General features: G+C 32.5%; 1 protein-coding gene across 1 annotated transcript in view; it reads left to right on the top strand.

Moving 5' to 3' along the window:
• The window catches only part of LOC140663780 (homeobox protein Nkx-2.4), a 42,673-nt gene that overhangs the window by 11,541 nt on the left and 5,840 nt on the right, over window positions 1-25,292 (top strand). Inside the window, exon 3 of the mRNA XM_072888241.1 lies at window positions 15,635-15,721. Within this exon, the coding sequence (XP_072744342.1) occupies window positions 15,635-15,721 (87 nt within the window). The remainder of the gene's footprint in view (window positions 1-15,634; window positions 15,722-25,292) is intronic.

The raw sequence follows: 25,292 nt of genomic DNA, 5'->3' as shown, positions 1-25,292 counted from the left end.
CCAGCAAAAATAAAGGTATTAATTATGAAGGTATATATATTGTGAAAAATTAGGATAAATAAAGTTACGCATTTTTATTAAGAAAACCAATTGTTTAAGTAGTGTGCGCGATGGGATAATCTCAAGACCGATTCATATACTCTATATTTAGCACGTAAATCAGTCAGAGAGTCACAACACAATTCGTCGATTAGATATATAATCTCGCATAATTATTTTATTACTTGCGAAGCTCTGTATTATGTAATTATCGTTTAGCGGACAAACAGCATGGCTGATTTTAACCAATGGATTCATTTTCATTGGGCGCAGATAAGTCTGGCCGGCTGGATGCGGCACCGCGTCCAATCTGACAACAATAAATAATTGTTACGTGGCTCATTGGCCGCATCCTGCGTACGTGCACGGGTCTCCCCTTCGTTCGGTCTATCGTTCCGTCTACCGTTCGTCTCTCCGTCTGCCACTTTCAATTCACTCTCTTATCAGCCCTTTGAAAACAATAAGCGCGAATGTCGAATTGTCCGTTTGTCATCGCGTGTAATGTGTGTGGCGCTCCATACACAACAATATCACCGATACAAATCAACTTACATCAAAAGCATTCATCTTAACGTCCAGTTGAACACTGAACGCGTTTTTTATATAATAGAAGCGATCTTAAAAAGAAGACGTCAAATATTTGGATATTTATGTATCACGATCTACATATTTATCATAAGGAATTAAGTAGCTGTTTTATTGCAATTAGTATTATAATATTTAATGTCTTATTGTAATTTCAAACATAAGAGATTAAGTAAAAAGATAAAATCAATTGGAATAAATTCGATAAATATATTGTTCTGTATTGAAAAAAAGATAGTTTTACCTCATAAATCGAATTTTTAAACGTGAAATGCTTAATTTACTCTACTTTACTGTTGCATCTATTTTTTTATCGAGGTTAAAATAATTATATATAATCCTTGATTGATTGATTGATGATGTGATTGGCATGATCTAATTTCTTTTTCTCAAATTTTTAAACAATATTTTTTTTATATAATATTAATTTACTAGAATGTTCATTATTTTTATTGGGATTATCTAAAGCGTATCTAGAAATAAAAAATAGAAGAAAAAGTTATATTGGATTAATTAATATCTATAATCATTTATTTATTTTGCGTGCAAATAAGTATTAAACGGCAAAATTCTAGGATTTGAAAGAACATGTATAACTTAATAATAATCGTTAAAGACTTTTCAGTATAATAAGATTTATATACATGTCATACTTTATCAATTGACCAATAATCTGAGGAGACAGAGAAGAATGGAATTATGTAAAAGAAAATTGATTTCGCGTCTCTGTCTTTATTCGTCTAATGTTGACAGTTTATTTCTGACATTTGGCGGTAAAAATTTTGCAATATGATAGATAAAATGATTACATAAAATAATATACATGTAATAAAAGTGGCTCTTTATTTTTTGGCATTTTCTTTATTACATCATTTATTTTATAATCAATAATCAATTAATAATCAACTCCCGATGTTTGATAATAAACGATTACAATTTTTCTTTGATGTCCAGGTATATCTTGTCTTCAGATATACTATATCTATCGGTTAGTAAAATCTAAAATATTTTATCTTGTTTTGATATACATTTCTTACATTTATGCATGTTATCCGTTGTACATTAACTTCATGCATTTGCAAAACACTCGAATAGCCTTTTTGTCTTTACTTTTGTGAACCAATTTGTCTTAAACAACATTTAGATTTTATCTTTTATACGAATTATTTTGTATTTTGCTTAGATTTCATATATCTCGGGGACCTCTTAAATTTACTAATATTACTAAATTATCCGAATATATGAAAATTTTTAAATCCTTGCATAATTCAAGTACCCGGAAAGTAAAGATCCATATAATCAATCTTTAAAAGATAAAAGATATATCGCCAAATAAAAATTCCATTGGGATTAATGTTGATTAGAGATAAATGCGTATTTGCCATTTAACGGGAAACACGAAATTTAAGTGGAACAGCCTGAAAAGAAAGCTGCTCGAGCAAGCTTTAAAACGGAAACGACGGGCCTCCTTAAACCGGAAGTCGAGCGTCCGCGCGAAGCCCTTGGCACTAGCGACGATGACGAGTCGATTTCGAGTCAAGCACGGAAGTCGGCAAAGAGGTCTGATTGCAATCAGTCGGGATTTTCAGACGCACCCAAAACGAATGCAGAAACCATATGCAAGTTTCAATAACGAGTTTTGGCGGTTTTCGTGAAAAATATCGGGAGTTGGAGGTAGGATAGGGAAGAATCGCGGAGAATGATTCACGCGTATTTTTATATCTCGCTGTATGGTATATAATTACGCAAAAATACACAAATCGCGTTTTTTTTATGCATATACATATTTTTAGATTATATTATTTATAATACACTTGTTGAGTGTACAATCAAAATTTCTATTGTTTTATTTTACAAGATATTCATTGATTGATTTTTTTTTCAGAACTATATCTACTTTGATTTACATACAACATATTTTTGTGTTACCAATATGCCTTTAAATTTAATAAATTTTGTTCCACAGACAGTACGCAATATTTATAAAATATATACGAACATTTTATTTCGAAATATTTCTAATTATTTAAATATTTTATAAATATTTTTGTAATCTTAGATTGAAAACAAATTATAAAGATATAGCATAAGTGTGCCACCAGCAAATATTTGAAACATATATTTACAAAAAGAATATTACTACCAAAATTTATTTTTTTTACAAACCATAAATATTATATCAATATTTTATGTATACTTTAATATATGTATATGTCGAATTCAGTTTTTATAATTTTTTTCTTTTAATGCATATAAAATATGTATAAAAGATATTTACATAATATTTATATAAAAACAAAAAACAAATACTAAAAATATTTATGAATATTTATCAGAGAAACTATGTGCTATCTAGGATTATAATTATACACACGTGTGTAAATGAGAAATCGAATACGCGGGAGATTTTAAATAAATATCTAATTTTAAATTGGAAGACACAGGAACATTATACGCGATAAACCGTAAATGATATTTTCCATATCAGGTGATTTTTTTTCCGTTACATCTTATTCTTCTATATTATTGTTAGTTGAACGCGGTATCTATTGATCGCTCGCGGAATCGCGGATGAGCACGATTGCCCGCCATTTCGAAAAGGAAATCTCTTTCTCTTTCTCTCTCTCTCTCTCTCTCTCTCTCTCTCTCTCTCTCTCTCTCTCTCTCTCTCTCTTTTTGCGAATGCAACTTCGCAATAAATGGCGACGATGTATATATATATATATATATATATATATATATATATATCGGAGCGCGTGACGATGCGTCGCATTTATCTCGTTGTTCCTCTCTCTCTCTCTCTCTCTCTCTCTCTCTCTCTCTCTCTCTCTCTCTCTTTTTCTCGCATGCCTCTCCTCCCTTCTCTCGACACACGGGGCACACGCAGATGGGTATGTGTCCCTCCATTTTGCGCTCGCATTGTTACTCCAAGTACTTGGAGGCCCCCCCGCACGTCCTCTCTCCCTTCCCGTCCTTCGCGCGGCGCGGTGTTACAATGCCTAGCCACTCCTGGTATTGTTACCGGTATTGTTATTATTATCGCTACTGTTGCGGCCGAGTGGCGAATGGAAAAGCAGAGGGCTGGTGGAGCCCAGCTGCTATGTTGAGTGCCGCATTAGAGGCAAATTACACTCACCCCTTCCCCCTCTCCCCCCCTCCCCTAGGGTCCGCCTATCGTAACCTTTATATCCCACCTCTTTTCCAAAAAGTTTCATTCTGTCAAAATGTTCGCGAAAAATGTAGCAACAATATCGTTGTATCAAATCTTAACTATTTGAGCTCTATATACGTTATAAGTATCATCTTTTTATTTTTTTTTTTTTTTGCTAATGTAGTTTTATTTTATTATCCGTTAAATAAAAAAAGGCGTCGCGCGCTTGAAATATTTTACACCAAATCGCGCTTACATTAAAATACACAGCTCCGGAAATATTCAACTTCACTGTCGAGGGGGCCCCTGACGGAGGATACGCGCGTGTCTCGAGGATACATTGAGAATCGTGGAGTAAAGTCGTCGGATAAGAGAGAGAGAGAGAGAGAGAGAGAGAGAGAGAGAGAGAGAGAGAGAGAGAGAGAGAAAACGAGAGGATCTTAGGACTTAAGCTGCGCGAATAATAATCATAATAATGGGTTTGCGTACCACATCGACCTCCCCCCTCCCCCCTCTTTCCTCCCCCCTGGGGAGTCTCATCCCTCTGACGCTGCGGTCGACAACCCCATGGCGCGCGCATCGGAAGAGGGATCTGCTCCCGTGGAGCACGAGGGCGAGCTCAATGCCGTGTAAACACGTTGGCTACCGCCGTTGTCGGAGATCTATCGACAAGAGAGACAAAACGCGATTGACAGCGCGATCTCTGGTCCGGGGGATGTTCGTTCCCGTGTTCCCCCCCCCCCCCTCTTCCCTTCCCTTCCTGCCCAGAATCTCCTGTGTCAATTATATTCTCGGTACATATACGTATCTCAATGTGTGTCTAAGATATGCTTCATCTTGTCTAAAAAACTTTCGCGCGCGTCGACTTTCCCTTAATGAAAGTTCCATTACGATAATCTCTCTCATCGCAACAGGTTTCTTAAATATGTACGTGTGTATTTTAATTTTCATTTTGTGAGCTTTATTAAGAGTAAATCTATCTTTATATTGAGAGCGCGATAGTGGAAGAATAAAGTGCAACGATTACTTTTTTGTAGAAGAGAAATTTAGATAAATTGTTTTTCAAAAATTGGAGTAAATCGCTCTCTGTTACACTCGATATTTTAATTGTAAATCTGCGTGATATCGTTACTTGAAACAGTTTTCAATAGATACACACATATTTCTTATAATAAAATCATAGCTTGTGTTGTGCTTTTACAAACAGAATCAATTTGACTAAAATACGTATCAGTTAGATTTGATTTTTCAATATTTTCGAAATCAAATGTACATTATTTTCGAAATAGATTTCACGAGTTATCTATAATATATTAATATATCATTTTCTCTAATTCAATAAATTCACTTTAGTGCTATATTTACATCAGTTATACATATAATAAAAGTCTAACTTAGATTTTTAATTCAACTAATATTCAAGACAACAGAGTAATTTATATTCATACGTGATTTTACTAGATATTACGGTCTTTCATGATTGACAAAATATTTTCATGATAATGATATGAGACTCATTATCAAGAAATCTTCCCGTGCTATTCTTCACTTAAAAGTTGGTAGCCACTTAAATACATATCTGAAAATTCAAGAATTTCCTTCTTCATCTTAAGCGAGCTATACGCGAGCAGCAATTTCTTGGTTGTCAAATGCATGCGGTTAATTGAACGTCCTGCAACGCGTGCGCGCATCTCTCAAGTGCACTCCCGGCACCCTCGTATAATAACGCACACACATGAATATGTCGTTGGCTTTTGCAGTCCGCGTTTCGCCGCGTTATCCGCACGGGCAGAATGTGGCCGACATAATTACGTTTCTTTCTCTGCTTCTTTATCCGCTCGTACCTGCCTGGTGTTGCGCATAGATTAATCTGGCATCGTGCCTATAGATTAGTGCAAAAGTTGTCAAAGTCTTGCCTTTGACAATTTTACTGAAACCTCCTTTGTTCTTTTCTATATCGCCGAAACGTAAACAAGTTACGCAAAAATTTGTATTAAAAATGTATTAATTATTCAATTAATTTTTTACTTAGATTTTAAAATACTTAAAGTTAAATTCCTTTTCTCTTTACAAGAATTAATTTAATAAGAAAAATTCTACAGATAATCACACTTTTGGTAAAAATTTTTAAGAGATTTTATATCTTAAACTTATTGTTACTGTAATAAAATAAAAAATTATATAATCAAATCTTTCTTTTTGTAAAAATAAGTACTTACGAAAAATATTATTTTAAAATCAATCAAAAATTTAAGTATCTTGACACAAGAGACGATACAAATTTTATTTCTATACATTTTTTCACACATATTTATATTACTTTCCATAATAATTTTTCATATATCCATTTGTCAATAATAATAATCGGATTGATAGAACATCTACATTTTGTAGGCACTCATAAATTTCTTGACGTTTGAAGTTTATTAGAAAAAATGGCTTTTTGTGCTCCACCCTGTAGCGAGTTCTTTGTAACTTTGAATGCATTCTCGACACCTATGTCGTGAGGGTGCATATATTCGGGCCGTAAACATTAGCATCTTGTATAACGACATTTTCCCTTCATCACATTACCTTTTTGCATTTGAAAAGACATTAAAATTAAAAACCTAAATTGATAAAAAAAAGCGTGATCTACGTGTCGATAAAGATTTAACGCTTTATCGCTGCGTTCTCTTGTATCAAATAATCTTTCATTTAGAGTCGAGTCTTCATTAGCAATAAAAATACAACGTTATTCGGAGATTAGAAAATATGCAAACATATAATAAGAATTTATTCTTGAATTTTTTCAATGACCTTTACTCGAATAGATTTATAAGAATAAGTTATAAAAAATAATTTGTTGAAGATTGAAAGTTCATGGTAAATAATGATCTTCCTCGATATTTTTATGCAAATAAAATTTCTGAAAGAAAAATTTGCAAATAAAAAGTGTTGTATTTAATTTGCGGGCAAATCTACGCTAATTATACAACATAAATTTTTTTTCATATATTTATATATATAAAATAAGATATCAAATGAGATAAATTAGGATAAAATCACTGTTGTACGCGCGATATATACATATATACTGCACTTCTCTCTAGACACACATAATTACTCCACGCATCGCTTCACAGTAACCAGAAAGTCATTTCTATTTGGGGGCTGAAAGACCCCTGGTTTTCAGGCATCACGCTGGGTAATCGGTAAGTCATCTCCGACCGACTCGGCATTGAGTTAAAACAACAAAAGGGAGGCGGACTTGTGTTTGTCCTCGGGCTACCACTCAGCAGGGTCAACACGGGACAATTAACAGCCCTAATCATAATTTGACGTTAGTTGATCCCGGCATTCGCGCAGGTTCATCGTCACGCGGGGGTCGAACACTTTACACCCCCCCCCCCCGACATTCGCATGTGCTGTCCAAGACTCGAAAAGAGCGAGAAAAATCTTGAACGTATTACATCGATAGCGTTTCGCGTTAATTACGTAAGCTACGAATAATCAAGTAGTGAATTAATTCGATGAAATAAATCGGTCGAATGAAACTTAATCTCGGAGTAAGACACTGTTTACAAATTTATTCTCCTTGACTTTGCGGATTTGCCAGTCGGAAGCTTTAAAAAGGAACGTGGTGACAGCCTCGCGTGAGAGTGTCATACGGCTCGTTTGAGTAACGAACCCCAACCGAGAGAGAGAACCACCCACTGGCTCGAGGCTGTATAGGCCACCAGCCGGATAATCCGGGCGAAGGTTGGTGTTGAGTGAAATTGCCCGAGGAGGCTGTTGTACCCTAGAACGAGAGGGAATAGGGGAGGGGGGGCATGTGCCCGCCGTCAACCCCCAATGTACTCGCGACGTAATGACGTTACGCTAACTTGATCAATCGTCCACTCTAAGCGCCCCCACCCCTCCATCCCCCCCCCCGTTGCCCACCTATCTATCTACCGGGCTCGACTCTGTCGAGCAGAGGCCTAACAGATACTCGATGCTTCCCGAACGCGTGTCGACGCGTTCGTACCAACACGCGTGCGATATAATCGCGCCCCTTGACTTGGTGGCGTGCCACCCACCAGATTTATCGGCATTCAATGAGCCAACTAATGTCAAATGGTGACACGCGTTACCTGGGTAAGAGAGGTCCTTACAACGAGCGAGAGAGAAACAATGTAATGAGCGAGATAAATCTCGAATTACGTTTGATTCACTTGTACATTTTGTTCTTCATAGATTCTACAGTCTACTTAATATAACAGCTTGAAATAACACGTTGGAATTTTTCCCGGAAAATTCATATAAGGTATTCCATTTCACAAATCACGCGTTTATATTTTGTATTCTTAATAACGACAAAGATACTTGATCAGGTGAAATAAATATTGAAATAAATAATTTAGATAATAATGAAGAATCATGTACGATATACGTATAATATTTGTTAAAATAATATACACGAGTGATTTCATTAATAGATGATCGAATTACAATAAGAAGCAATAATTAAAATTTTTTTCCATCTCATATCCTATTATAAAAAATGTAAAGCGATATAAATTATACATTCGAAATTGTTTGATGAATCTTTAAGGATTCTTAAAGATAGATTTGTTTCCATCAATTAGCTCAAAAGGGCGTGTTACAAGTCTTTGAGTCTTGTGACTTAAGAAGGAAGAACGACCATTCACCTTTCATATGGCACCTGTCTCAACAAGAGTAAACTGCAAGTTAATCGGAAGTTAAACCTCGTGTTAAGTAAATTTTGACTAAATCCCCTGTGGGTAGAATCTTTTTCGCAATTGGGCGCGAATGGCGTGTTCTTCAAAAGATAAATATAGACCGTAGTCCGAAATTACCTGAGAATAGCGGTCACTTTGTGCCATTTCGTGACTTGATTTTCTCACCGCGGACAAAGTTCTTATTTAACATTGATATGACTCTGTAAAGTTTTCGGTCGTTTAACCCTCTTAAATTGAATCAATATAAAAATATTACTAATTATAAATAATGACATAGGATTTCATTAAAGATTACTGATCAGTATCAGAAAAAATTAAATTATTGCTTTTTCTGAGCCATTGTTTATAATAATAATATTTCACTGAAAAATCAGTAATAATCGCACATACATATTTGCAAGCTGTAACTATTAAAGCTTTTTTTATTTATGTTAAATTGTTATTTGTTTAAAAAAGCTCCTACATACATATATCTGGAATAAAATATGTAAAACTACTCAAATTCAGAATTATATATATTTAATTATATATACTTATTACACTTTTTCATTCTTAAAATGTGATAAACTTATAAAAATTGAATAAGAATCAAGAATCAAACTTATTGTCAAATACTTCTTTAGCAAAATATTTTCTTATAAGTTTATTTCATATAATATGCATTTGAAAATATTATTGATTGAAACAGTTACTATTACTAATTAATGCTTTGAGTAAAATTTTACTAATTTGCAATGTTATATTTACAACTAAAAGCATCAATAAAATTATTTATTACTTTAAATCAATACCTATATTGATTTCATTTAAGAGAATACAATAAGTATAATTAAGGGATCACACTTTTTCTCTTGGTCTGTACATTTTCTATGTAATAAATATGATACTTTATGTCCAAATTATTTTTTAAAACAGTAAATAATATATTAATTTTATATTATATCAACAAATTTACATTCCCTTGTAAACGTAACCTGCATTCTTGAGATACTTTTCGTAATTTCTTCTATAAAGTATAATTTTTAATAAAAACTTATATTTCTTTTTTTTATATTTATTTTTATTTATTATCTATGTTATAAGCTCTGTTAATTTTTCTATTAATTATCGATTAATGTATCGATAATATATTGCATATCTATATTAAAGGATAATGTGACTTTAAAGATAAAATGGATGTGTTTGTAACATTATTTCAATGCTCTTATTATATTTTTATGGGAGATTTGCTCTGAAACCTTTAACATTTAATGCAAAATTTAAAATTTTGTAATTAAATCAAGAAATGTCAATATAATAATGGTTTTTTATACTTTAGTAATAAATTATTTTATAAATACAAGCATATTTCTTTACCTCATTTAATTAAACATTTCTTTTTAGATTATAACATTGCAATTTAAAAAGACTCATTCACGAATTATTGGATATATTGGACATAAATGAGTCATCTCTCGTTTTATCCAGCACTCCCTCGCGATTTGATCGCGTGCAAACAGATTTGTGAAATTAAAATAACTGTGGAGCCTATATAAAGAGGATCTTATTTCATAGCGCTGTCAAAAATTCTGCAAAACCTGTATTGTAAAATAAAATTTGATTTTATTTGAAATTCCTCTTGAAAATTCTCTCTCTCTCTCTCTTTTTTCAATATTAGCGACGGGAGAGAGATGCTAGAACTCAATGGACAAAATTCACACATCAAAGCGCTTGTCGTTCGAGGTCGACATTGTTAGCCTTGAATTTCATGCCTGCGCGCCACGTTCTTACGTACACAGCAGTTATATATCCCTATCTTGTTTAACTTTCCCTGTTTACACACCGCATCACGGCGGGAGCGATGGACAAACGGACTGACGGACGGCAGTTCCCTTGAAATAACAATTCGCTGTGCGCGCGCGTCGGCTCGTCGCTTTCGATCGTTTCGAATCTTTCACGCAGAGCCTGGTTGGAGCTGCCTCACGCAAATTCACGTGTATAATAAAGCACGTACAATGTATCTTACGCGATTATCGCAACTGAAAATGGACAATGGACGAGACGCGTCCGTATCAAAAACAAACTTTCTTAAACAGAATCAGTGAAAATGTCACTGATTAAAGCAGGGACAAGTTTCCACTGAAGGGATCACTCGCACTTTGCTTCTCTATCTTACCGATTATGACAGTAAAATTTTATTATTGAACAATCAGTCACTGTCACAACTCGATCACTAATTATAAAATATAAAAATAAATATAAAAACAAAGATAACAGTTTTTTGTAAATATTGTTTTATTTCAAGAGAAATAAAAAAAAATAGAGAGAGAGGGAGAGAGAATATTGCGAAGTGCTTAAAAAATGTTAAATTTGACAGATATTAAAAAATTCATACACACATTAAAATATGTTATATTTATTACATGAGAAAATGTACAGACTTAGGAAAGTTCTTAATTATATTTATTATAAAATGTCTCTTAGAGGGAATCAATATATTGTTACTGAAAATTATGATTAAAATTAATAAATTATTATTTTTATTTCAGTAATAGCTAATTTATTACTTGCAATAATAATAATTAATAAATTACAATGATTAAAATTATTCATTAAAATTAACTATTTAACTGAATTATTTTATTAGTGAATATTGATCATTGATGATCTCAATTATAAATATATCAAATAAATCTTATCGAAAGAATCAATTAATGATAGTGACTGTTTTCACAATTTCAATATTTTATATAAAATGTGTCTTATATTATAATATTATATGTGAAATAAATAAAACCCTCGTCGCTGCGAAAAAGTCATTCATAACAATGTTTGCTTACACACCTGAAGAGCCGACATGCTAGAAATGCTACATCAGCTGTTCCGTTCGACGCGTCTTTCCAACTGCTCGCGCTGAAACTTAGAACGTTTGAGCGGAAAAAAGAATCGCGAAAGGAGATCAATTTATACGAGAAGGGATTAAAATCCCACGTAAGCGCGGATCTAGAAGATCTACGTCACACAATTCCTACGTCATATTATACATCCCGTATGTGAGCTCGCGATGCAGAAGTAAATGACTGTTTGTAGATCTCTCGAAGACCGAGGCGCGGCGTTCGTAGCCGAAAACTCGACGAGCCTCGAGTGGATTATCGGTAGAAAAGGAATTAACGAACGGGAGCAGTGAAAGAGTACTTTCCTCGTCTAGTGCCTCTTCCGTGGCTTTTAGATAAGGCCTCTCACCCCTACGCGAAACCGGTCGTCCCACAAAGCGTGCGTAAAAACTCACGCAATGAATGGCCGGAAGGGCCGCAAGCGCACTAGGTTCTTTCGCGTTAATGTTACTGAAGATGAATTTGCACAGTTTATTTTTGCTAATAATTCAGGACGTGTTATTCTGAATAATTATTTTGAGTAACTACGAAACTCGTATGTGTAGTAGTATGATCTACACTAACAAGTCTTTAATACTATATAATATATATAATACATAAAAATATACATAAAATAATTTTTAATTAATAAGTTTTAATATATACAAAAGTATAACGCGTAAGTGACATGGAAAAAGTTAATTAGTTGTATAAATATATAATAGAAAAATCCATAAGATACATTATAAAAAATTTTTAAAGCAAAATATGTAACAAGATACAATTAAAACAATTAAAAGAGACTAAAATTTAATGCAAAAATCTTGGTATTGTTGTAAGAATAATAATACTTTAGTTAATAATAAAAAATTGTTAGTACCTTTATACAGATATTGTAAATAAGATTAAAAAATACAAATTAAAAATACATAAAAATTATTCCACATTATTAAATTTTTTACTTTTAACTACTTTAATCATATTTTCTTTACTGATATATATTACGATTTGAAAAATTTTTTAAATGTGCAATATTTATTCTATCATGATAAAGATATAATTGTATAATTATACATGTATATTTACATTTGTATTACATTGTTAAGTTAATCTGCTAATGATACAATTAGAGAAATAATTCCATGTGAAAAAGTAATTATTAAAAATAATATTTGCAAAATATAAGAAAACAGTGTAAAATATAAATTAATATCTAATGTAAAGGATATTTATGCATGATTTTTTTTATAAAGTCAATTTTCAAAAAATTATTAATATTTCTTTATATTTTTGAGTTTGTGCGATATAAGTATACTCAATAATTAATTATCATAAAGATTGTTATTAAGATATCAAACAATTAAATAAAAATATTTTATTTAAGAAATAATATAAAATGATGACTATATATGATGAAATCGTATAAAATGAATCTGCCAAGATAATTGGAATTATTTATAAGATATGTTAAATTAAGTTTTCTTTTTAATATAATACCTAGATTAATGTGTATTTTTATTTATATGTTGTATAGTTATTATCAAATCGACTTTATTTTATTTACACGATATTGTTGAAAATTATACAGATTAAAATAGAGAACAGATATTTCGAAGATGAATCATCAATATTTACATGCTATTTTCTCTTAAACAAACCCTTATAAAAAAGACTTATTTTACAATCTCAATGTATTTTTCTATAGAATTATCCACTTTTCTATTAAATATGAGTATTAATTATAAATTTAAAAGTTAGAGTTGTGTCTTATAAAGTCTAATAGCACACAAAATAGTGCGAATTAGAAGACGTGAATAAAATAAGATATTAGTAAAAAGAGATAATCGTTTCCGGGTCGTTCACGACCCGGGCAGGACGACCACTGGTATTCCAGCCACGCTGTTGGGAACGACAGACCCGAGAGGGGTAAAAAGGAATTTTCGAGGGTGGACTCGATCCCGCTAATATTCAAAGAATTAGACAGACGGCGGCGGGTTCTCGAGACGCGATCGGCTGGACGGACCCCTTAAAGTGCTTTCATTGCATTCCCGACACACGCAACTCGGATATAATGGGGGTTGCGCGGCTTCACGGAACAAAATTCGCCAACATAACAACAGCCGACAACACTCGACGAGGTTACACGCGGTAACATATGCGCTCCACGGACCGGCACGATAAAAATCAAAACGACACATACGTAGCCGAGTTTTTACCGCATCGATCAAGAATCCTGGAATCTAACAAATTTTATAAAATGTCGAAAATGAAAACGAGTCTTAAATCCCGGTCGAACGGTAAAAAAACAATCAACAATAATAATCAATCTCAAGTTTTAATGTTCAACAAATTGATGATTTATTTCAATACATTTTGAATTTATATGCAATATATACATTTGTGTGGATTTTCTAATGAAAATGATGTGTACACTGAAAAAAAAAATATTGAATCAACAACATCATCATAGTTGAAATTTATTTTATTAATTCAAATTAATATGCCATGTATTGATTTGATTAATAACGTTATTGAATTAATATAATAAATTTCATATGATGATGTTGTTGATTCAACATTATTTTTTTTTCAGTGTAATTAAAAAATGATTTCCTAAGAAATGCTGTAATTTTAGTTCTTTCTTCCGATTAATTCCAATCAATTGGTAATATACAAAAATTAATCGAGGAATCTTTTTTTAGTCCGGTCAATTTAGAACGAGAGAAAAGGGAAGACAGTTTTGAGTTTTCGCTAGGAGCAGTCGCGTGCGATTAGGGTCGCTCGAGGCTGCTTTTACGGCAATTGAGCTAAGCGAGCGCAGCCGCCCGAACGAAATCGGGATCGACATCTGCTTATGACAGAGACGCGTTATAATCCGCGCTATATGCATTATGCACGGTTCACAGAGGCGGTCTAATCGCATTCACATTGTCGTCCGGCCACAAAAACAGTGAGCTATATACCTTATATACCGGTTGTGATTTAATTTTTAATTTTTAATTTTTAATAGGTTCTGCTAAACGCACACATATGTCACATTATTTTATTTTATAAAAGAATAAGTTTATATATAAATATGTAGGTTTTCTGTATTTTATTTTAAATGACCTAAAAATCGTCAACAAGTAATGACGTATATAAAGATTAGTATTTTATTAATTAAAGAAAAATCTATGTTAAATTTGTCATAGAAAGAATAAAATCAGGAGACCATTTATTGACTTTTCAGATATTTTGATCATTTTTCTAATATCATTTTTAATATATGCAATGGATGAAAAATGTGATATTTCACTGTTGTGTTTTTCGCAAAGAGCGCAATATTGTTCAATCAAATCGTTTTATAAAATTTTTAATAAAAAGCGCGACAATCTCGATAAAGAAATCTTTTGTGAAACTCGACGTCTCTTTTTTTTCTTTCCTTTTTTTGTGGCATATTGAGAGTATCCGCATAAAGTGAACGAGGCGTTAAATTCCCCTCTCGAAGAAAAATAAGACAAACTTCTAACCGTGGATTACGGACTTAGAGGATCGGAATATAGCGAGAGGCCGGTTCAAAGTGCGCGTCTGACAAAGGACGGTACCTCCGCCTTTGAGAAAACATTTCGGGACCCTACCTGGCGATATAGTTCACGTACGAGACATGTCATTCGTTTTATTTCAACATAAGAGACTCGACGCTGCTGATCTTAAGCTTTGCAGAGTTATGTATTTTCTAGGATGTATTTTCTTTAGGAACGAATCGTGCTTGCTTGGACTTGTAATTTGAAAAACTTTGTTACTGATATGTATATATTTAATGAAAATATCTTAAATGACCGTTCCAATATTTGTTTTCGGAGTAAATTGACATCAAAGTAAAAAAATTTTTTTTTTTTTGTTACAAAGAATCTCTCATCAAGAGTCTTTGATTAATTCTAATATCACTTTTTCCCGAAAAACGAACATTCGATAGGACGACTATTTAATTATAAGATACACACCAAGCTTTTTTCAAATAAAAAGTTTGTAGGTGTAAAATAAAATACTTGAGATTAACTAAAGAATAAGATTTCGTTATTCGCCAGCAATTGTGAAGTTAAAGATATCATGTAAATGTGTATATCTTGTTAATTTATTTTATCGAAATTTTATATATTTAGATAATTAAAAACAAATTCCAAGATTCCCTATTTTCTCTATTTATTGTGAAATAACTAACGCGATGATAATTTACTTAATATAAATTGCAATAATAATATCACTCTTAATAAACACCTAATTGTTTGTTATTTGTTATACAGGTGAAAATATGGTTTCAAAATCACCGGTACAAGTGCAAGAGGCAAGCAAAAGAGAAAGCTATGGCCGAGCAAAACGCCCAAAACCAGGTAATTGCACAAATTTCGAAGTCTCGTACCATATATCCTTTCGTTGATAAAACAATCGTTAAATATAATATGAGTGTTGCAATACATGAATGGACTATGTCTAATAAATTAATTTAATTTTGTTAAAGTAATTAAATTAATTTAATAAAATTAATTAAATGTTTATTGTCATTATTTAATAAATGCGTATCTGTTATATACATAATTTACATTTATATATACATATATGTGTACGCGATTCTCATTTTAGTCTATATTTACATCACAAATTAGTAAGAATTTTCATCTCTAAATTGACCGAAGAAGCTGTTAAAAAAAAAATAGCTTTAGCTGTCAAATAATAACGCATAAATAAAAAAACACAGATTTCATGATGTAAAAAATAATAAAATTTATCAGCTAGCGTTGGGGACATTTTTCGATCAGACAAAAAATCATACGCCAAATTTTCGTGATCGTAATACAGTCAGCTGTCAAATACACGATTCCTTCGGTGTATTCGGCATCGAGATCTTGCTGTCCTGTCTTCGTGTTGAACCTATCGTTCCGACGATTCGAAAACAATGAGTTCCGATGATTTGAAAACAGTCGACGAAAATGTCGCGCCGATCGATCCGAAATAAAATGGCTTTAAATGAGAAATATCAGCGGAAGCCGCATAAATCCTCGCGTCCGCATCATATTTCGCTTCGAGAGTGCCACTCGAAGCGATTTTGCATTTATTTTGTTATGTCATTTGGGATTTCCGAGGGAGAGATCGCGCACGTCGTCGTCGACGAGAACGATAAAATTGCTCGCGTTGAGCACGTAATCACGCGCCCGTCGTGTTTCACGTGGCTCAAAAATTTAGCGCGCGGGATTACAGAGAGCCCGAGTAAAATAGCGAGTTTGTATATCCGCCGGTGAAATTCGATATTTACTATAATCCAAGTTAAAAATACACGAGATACAGCGAATATAATCTCCGCTTTGAAGGTATTCTGCGTACGTGTATATGTACAATGCGTTATAGGCGCACTTCCTTTGAAATACTGCGGATAATATATACTGGAATATTTCAAAATCACTTTTATCCTTCCAAGCCGTTTGTCTGAAATATTCTGGTATATATTATTTCAAAGGAAGTGCGTGTCTATAATGCCAGGAACGTTGTACACGTGTGCAAAATGCCTTTAAACTGGTACTTTCAGCAATTTAAATCTGAGTCTTTAGTCAGAGATTATAAAATTTATCTGAAACTTAAACAAATTGTCAAAGATTGTATTATATTTTCTCTGAAGATATAATATATATTATATTTTCTTGATTCGCAAAAAGATTGATCACTTTTCGAAAATGATCAAAATATCTCGATATATTTGTTAAAATATTATTTAAAATAATCAGTTTTATATTAATTAAATATGTAATACACGATAATCTGGAAATACTGTATAATTAATACTTAAATAGCATCACGAAATATTACAATATTTTGATTAGTAACTTGCTTCTTTTTAAAATAAATGAGCGATTGGTGGAAAAAATCTGTCTGCAATAAATAATTTAACTAATTAATGAACTATATATTTAAATAATTAATAAGCTATGTAATAAACTATTAATTATTTACGTTTCATTTTTTGAACGTTATATCCTTCAAAACTTAAGCATTCGTCCATCAAAGTAAGCAACATGCCATATGATAAAAAAAATATTATTATATTAAAATAATCAATGCTATACTCTTAGTGAATACTTTCTGTTGTATATTTAAATATGATTAAAATATATCGCGAGCATTTGCAACATTTGCGATCGTCGAGATATCGGTAGGTGTATAACTTTTGAAACGTGCCATGTCTCCCGGATCTTTCGACACATAACCGAACACGAATTGTTCCGTCCTCTGCCTCCCGAAGAATATTATTCAAAAGAAATGTCAGAAATCGTGATCACACATCGCGATATACTCGCGGATTCCTTTTGAATACATTATGTCGTGTATTATATGCGTTGTCACGAAAACTGCGAGCATACATAACGAGATGAATTCTTCGATTTGACGATGCGACGGTATATAAACATGATTCTCGCTAAATTTTTCGTCAAATTCACGACTTGATTTTGTGCGAAATGCTTAGAGTACGTCACAATTAAATAATCGAAAACAACCCCAATTGAATTCTTCAATCATCAAAATTCTTTTTATATTTTTCAATATCTTCTGTTGCATTTGAAATTTTTTTTTAAGTTTCTTTCGCTCTTCAGGTAATTCATATCTCTTTTTTTGCAGCAACAAATAACAAGAAGTTTTAGAAATTAAATATTCTAAATATATTTCGATTTTGTATTTGTTTTTCCTGATTTTTTTTCATCATAAACGAAAAATCAAACAAATGTAATTTGTAACAAACAGAAACAAAAGTAATTAAATTTTCGCACGAATGTAGCATTCATGCGAAAGTGAAATTTGCTTGCCACTTCGTTATCGCTTTAGGTCGGATGATATTTTCGCGAAATATGAGTGTCGCTTTGGCACAGACGCGACGGGCGCGACACGTATAAGCGGATTTTGTTGCGCACTCTTTAGCGCGTCGAGAGATGCGCTCATTGAAATTCGATGAGAATATATGTAGTTTACGTGAGAAATGCACTTCTAAATGATACGTATTTTTTCGCTCGCTAGCATATTATAGATCCGGAACCAATAGGCTTCACGCGTTTATCGATTATTCGGAGATATGCGGAGAGAAAGAATTTTACTGTCACATCAGCAAAACCTCTTTTCGTTGCTCTTTACTATCTATTGCGATGTAAATACGACTGACAATGAGTTTTGTAAGCAATTGCTCGACCAATTGCAACAAAAAGAATATAATTTTGTTGGAAAAAATTTTATCTGAATTAACTTACTAACTAAACAGCACGCGATATTTATGATAAATATTTATAAATAGTTTTACTATTTTATTGAAATATTATATAAAAATTCTAAATATATTTTATATATATTAAGAGAAGAAATCATAGAAATTGTATTTGACATAAAAAATAGATATATGTGTAAAACTATTATTTTTTTTTGTAAATATTTCTCAAATATACTAAGATTTATGATAAATCTTTACGATCTGTTATTGTAAATCTAAGATTAGAAAAATATTTTGATAAATATTTATAAATATTCAAATAATTATTATAAATATATTATTGGATAAAAAACAAAATACTTCCAACAATGTTATATAGCACAAAATATTTATTTATATATCTATGAAGGAGAAAGAACTTACTTTACTATAAAGTTTAGCTAAAAGTACTATCAAAAAGTACGAGATGACGTGAAAAATATAAGAGAAAAAAATAAAAGATAAAAAAGGTAGAAAAATATATGACGTACGCTAACGGAATTTTTCCCTCACGTGTAAAAACTCTTGATGTTAGAACGCATAAAGTTTTTTTTCAAAGTTTTCCGATCGCGAAGATATATCGATGGGTTGACATCGACTGTCCTACAATACAATGGACTCAATGTCGCTTTCGCGGTGCCTCGTAAACAGCCCGTATAACATTAATGAAAGTTATCTGACGGACCGATCTGTGCGAGGGCGAGCGATTCTTCCGCCCGGCAGCCGCGGCCGCCCTATAATTTACTCGTTAGTTTGTCGTGCTTCCGTAGACACGTTTTCATCACCCTCCCTTCTGTCAAACGCGCGATCACGATTTCTTCCACTCGCGTTGTTATCTTCGATATAACGCGATTAGCTACTTTAGTCGGTTATATCGTTACTTTACGAAAGGTAGACGCAATTTAAAAATTATCGTGTCTCATCTGATACTAATTTGGCAGAATATCTAGTATTTTCAGATCTTTTTTTTAGATTCACAAAATTATCAGTCTTTATTGTTTTTTCTTAGATTTTTATTTATAACATTTATTTATTTTTTTTTTTAAGCAATGAAATATCTACCTCTTAATACTTTTATTCATTCTGAAAAAAAGAGGTTACTGTTCCATTGATTACATTTATTATCGTACGTAAGATTCTTTTCAAATCGATATATTTCTGATAAATTGATTTGACAAAATGCTTAAATGTGTTTGTATTTTCCACAAAATAAACTTTTGATATAGAAAATGAAACTTGCTGTGAAGTTTGAAACTTGAATCTAGTAATCAATTTATAAACCATTATCTAGACAAATTCAAATATCCTTCTTGATATTGAAAGCGATAGGAGTATATCTATAATTAATGGAGAAATAATATCGCTGTCAGGAGAAAGATTTATTAGTAGAAATCCTTCAATTTACGCAACAGCTTATCGTATCAACATAAACCACAGATGTTTGATATGTAAAAGATGAAACGTGTGATTATAAGAAAAATAAATAATACATTAAACAATATTTTAAATTGATCGATAGAAATTTTTTTTAATCAACAGTCACTGTCGCGCGAATACGTAGATATACGTCAAGAATATCTAGTAAACACGGATCTGTTCATGCGACGTTCAAACCGGAGCTCGCAATCGTCGCGCGGAAAAAACGTACGTCTCGTGGAAGACGATGTCGATGAAAAAGGACAGAAGGACGGCGCCGCGACGGCTTCTCCTCCGACACACACAGATTTTTTCCCCTTTTTCATTTTATTCCATTTCCACCCTTCTCTCGCGGAGGTAAAAAAATTTCAAGTATCGGTGCGAAAGAGAACGAGGGAACGCGCGGGAGGGGAGAAGAGAGAAAGAGACGAAAAAAAAGAATGAGCGAGATGAAAACAAGGAGAGAAGGAAAGAGAGAGAGAGAGAGAGAGAGAAATCCTGTGCAGGGGAGAGCCGAAACAGGCTCTCGAGGGCCAGTCGCCATCTTGCCGTGAGTACAGTCACTCGCAACACCTGGACACAAATCAAGAGTACGGGTCGGATCTCCTAGGATTCCTCTATTCTTGATTTTCCTTACGAATTGATTATTCTCCTCTAAATCGGCGTTCTTTTTCCACCTCTGCTCGATCATCACTCACGCATATTTTCTACGCGATTACGTGACTATATCGATGAAGTGAGAAAAGCGAACAAAGGATAGAGTGCGAAACAACATTTTCATTTCGCGCATATCGATAGAATTGAGAGAGAATTCTGAAATAGAGGAGATGTGGCTTCGAAATCAAAGAATAATAATCAACGACGCATAATTATGGTAATGATGATTAATCGTGTTATACGCAGCGCTACTTGAGTACCCTATTTGGCTTGCTATTCATCGTCTTTTATTGCTGTCTGTCATAAAAATCTCCATTCTCTTGAACGCAAACTCTTGCAGTAAGACTATGCTATTTTTTTCAATAATTGACACTTTCACTAAAGAGAGAAAGTTTGGCGCACATTTCTCATATAGACATATATCTATTTTTCTTCATAAAATATTAGATTCGAGAATTTAAAACGCGTTTACGAAGCGACTGGTGTGGCTCGTAATCAGATGAATGTATTGCGGACAAGAGAGGGGCGTGGGGAAAGAGAGGGAAAGATCTCGATGTAATTAACTAAAAAGCCGCCTGCCGATTTTTTATAACGCCGCCTTTTTCTTTCCGGCGAATTCTCGCCGAACAAAGGAGATATCAAGAGATTTCCGTCGGGACCTCTCGTTTCCGCGACGAATGGAATTCAATGGGTCTTACAAATGTGCTGCCTGTTTTTAAATCTAACTCCGTCATCGCACGCGCGTAATTACATTACACGCGGTTTGGTCGAGTCTCATTCTTATCGAACGATAATCTATCACATTAAAACATATTAAACCTGTTGTTACAAAAATACTGCTACTTATTATTTTTACGCGAAATATAATACGTTTTTGCTTCATTTTCCGGCGTCTATTATTTTAATGGCCCAGTTTATATTCTAAATTCTAACAGTATATGAAAAATTTATGTTTAGGAATTTTTTGAAGAATATTAGAAATTGATTTTTTAAGCGTTTCACTTATCTTTTTGTTAATGTTTAAACAGATATTTGGATATTTAGCTTTTTTGTTTAATATATTTGCAAGAGTAAACTTAATTTTATTAGAAAAAAATTAAAAATAACAAAGTAATGTTATTATCATTAAACCAGATATTTCAATGTTGTTGAAATTTTTTATTTCTACTAAAAAAATATTAAAATAATTTTTTTTATTTAGAAAAATATTAAATATTAATGTTTTAAATTCGAATTGAGTTCGGTAACTACTAAAAATATCTTACAAATAAAACTAAACTGAATTTTTTCATTTCATACAATTGACAGCATGCCTACTATGCATTTTTAAATACGCTATGCACAGAAACTAATATTGAACAAAAAAGCTAAATATCTAAAATTTAAAAGTACTAAGTATATTCAAGTTCAAACATAAGTCATATGTAAAACGCTAAAAAAGATCAATTGTTAATATTCTTAAAAAAAGTTGCTAAAAATCATTAATTTTTCCTAATAATAATGCTAGAATAAATTGGGTCTTTAAAATTTTCGTAAAAAAAAAAAAAAAAAAAAAAAAAAAAGAACAGATTATCTTTCAATATACAAGAGCAATAGGGTTATTTCGCGTCGTGATTGTGCGCGATTAGTATCCGTAATAGATCCGTGACCCAACCTGGCCTGGCCTTCCTAAAGGTATACTACTCGGCTCCCTGCAGCCTAGGCATTTTCGCCGGAAATCGTTTAACGCGCGTGGACTAAAGTGGCTAAAGTGGCGTGACGCGTGACGCGCGCGCGGACCGTCATGCGTTTAGCGTAATCGTCACTTTGTCAGCTTGAAGTGCACGGCATGCCTGCACTTATGCCTCTCGCGAACGAACGGCAACGCGCACGTAAGTTCGCGTATACCGGGGGCCCACTCGAATCAAATCGGTCGTATACCTCCCGGACACTCGACACACTGGACGGATTTGCATAAAAGTGTCTACTCTTGCGCGACAAAAAATTCATTGCTCGCATAAAGTTACTCGCCACTACTCCCATTGGCTGGTTTATATGTTTGCCTCCCGGTATTTTTTTTTTTTTTTTTTTTATTCTATGCGTATTTTTATCGTGACAATCTTTTTTTTAAGTCGCGTGCAAACAAATGTAAAAGTACCGGAAATAAATTCCAAGGTTCATTTTATCATTATCTTTATAGATATTCCCTTCACACATTTCTCACCACAGAAAATCAGAGTTATATTTGAAAAAATCGTAGGTAAATTTTTATAAGATTGAATGACGCAACGAGATAGTCGAATAAGCGGAGATCGAAGATGACGCTGATTACCAGCGAGAAATCACGGTCGTCGAGCGGAGGACGTTATTTTTCAGCGCGATCGTATTATTAAAGTCTCACTGGCAGAAGAGATCGAAGAGGAATGTCGTGTACCGAATGTTGATACAGCTGAGTGGTCGTTCTGGCAGGTATTCGGTCTGCTTGCTCCGGCTTCTGTTTGGTATGCCGTGGTAGAGCCTCGTGGGGTTGACATACAGAACAGGGCTGTCTCTACGCCTACGGATCCTGTGCGAATAGAAAACGCGATCTCTCTCTCATATTAACGTAATCTCGTTTCAAGTTTTAGTCGAATCCATATGGAAAAGATTTACGTTCTCTTTTTACATACTTAAATCACTGCAAAATTCTTACATTTAATTTAAAATATTTATTTTAAAGGCAAGAACGATCGATGGAAAAGATAATATTAATAGATTCAAAAATTTAATGATCAAATAAGCATAGAAAATTTAAAAAAATATATTAGAAAGGTGGCTCTCAAAATAATTGTAATTAAAAAGCTGCAAGCTTGAAAAATTTTGTATAGTAACTATGATTATTTCATAGATATTTTATATTAAATTATTTTACATTAGTATATATTGTATACATAAGTTGCTACATAAGATTTCAAATTTACAGTTTTTTAATTTTAATTTTAATTATAACATCTTCATATTTTTTTTACATTGCAATTTTATATACATATACATGTATAACTTATATTTTTCTTCTATTAGATTATATATATATATTTTTTTTTCTTACTAATCTGTAAAATTTATTTATATAATTTACTTAGTCTTTGTTTTTACGCAAAAATTTAGAATTCAAAAATTATTGTAGTCATGCAATGTTTTTCGTATTTTTAAAAAGTATCTGTTTCAAGATAAAATCCTACTCTTTGGCGATGTCTATTTGTTAAATTCGATTTACTACTTTACTTCTATATTTAATTAATTTAATAATGAAAGTTATAATTATACAAAGTTATAAATCACAAATTTTGCAAACTACATAATTTTCATTAATAATATAAAATCACAAAACTATATTTTTCTCATATTGTGGAAACTAACTTATTTTGCTTTCTATTTTGTCATAACTTTTTACATATAAATATTTAAATATAAACGTACATCGAAAAATTTTATTAATTTTAATAGAAATCTGTTTGAATAAAATATGATCTTAAAAAAACAGAAGTGTCTTCCCATATCGGACAAATTTCACGGCGGTCTGTCCACGGTAGCCGGTACTGTTTATACGTAACTAGAGTCCATCTCGTGCGCTGCACGTCTAGTCGTGAATGCTGATCATGGGATATCGTGCGGGTTAAGTGTCTTTACCGGGCCTACCGCGCTGCGCATGTTTGCTCGGAACACAGAAGCGCTTAGCCCAGGTCCTTGCCGGCCCACGTATCCCGCGTTTGTTCACGCAGCGTCCAGTCGAGTCGAGGAAATTGCACGGTACATGTGTGTGCATCACAGAGTGCACGCTTAAAGTGCATGTATGCACTTGCGCCGTAAAGAACCCTCGGTAAACGATGGCGTTTCGATATAATCCATGAGAAATGATTGATAGTCCCGCGTGCACGGCAAGCATTTATTCATTCAAGAAAACTATACGATAAACTAATTTTTTAACACAATGCTTTATAAATATTAACTGTTATTTTAAATAACTATTGTTTTAAATATTTATTATAATTTTTTTTTGAGGTACAAAGTAATGATTCTATTTCTATGCAAATTTTAAGTGTCTTTTAGGATCTCTTAGGGAAAAATAGGAAATGAATCAAATATCGGCAGTCAATAATGTAAAATACACAACTAGAAATAATCTTTTTCACATATAATTTTTATGATATTTTTCTTTGTATATTAATTACTATATTAATATCTGTAGATATTGTAATTGATATATATTTGTATATTGCATATCATTTATGCATTTTTTGTAGTGAATTTTAATATCACAGTGCTTATACTATGACACCGATATTTATATTCAAGCATATCCTTTGATGACATGTATTTTCTGTTATATTCAAGATTTTTTTTACAGAATGATTTAATACGTTAATTGCCAAGGTTAGAAGCGGCTATCACAATCGGCTATATGAATATTATATACACCAAGGTTTTTTTATTCTTCTCCCGCCCCTGCTTTTAAAATATACTCATTTAAGAATGTGTTACATAATTATTTCTCATTTCTTTAATTATTGAACTTTGATATTAAATTTTGAATCATAGACAGAAAAATATTATAAAAAAAACAACTGTTTACATCAGACTATTTTCTT

This window comes from Anoplolepis gracilipes, chromosome 3 (genome assembly GCF_047496725.1).
Source record: "Anoplolepis gracilipes chromosome 3, ASM4749672v1, whole genome shotgun sequence".
Lineage (NCBI taxonomy): Eukaryota > Metazoa > Arthropoda > Insecta > Hymenoptera > Formicidae > Anoplolepis > Anoplolepis gracilipes.
Note: the sequence above shows the minus strand (reverse complement) of the source record. Positions and strands in the feature narration are given on the sequence as shown.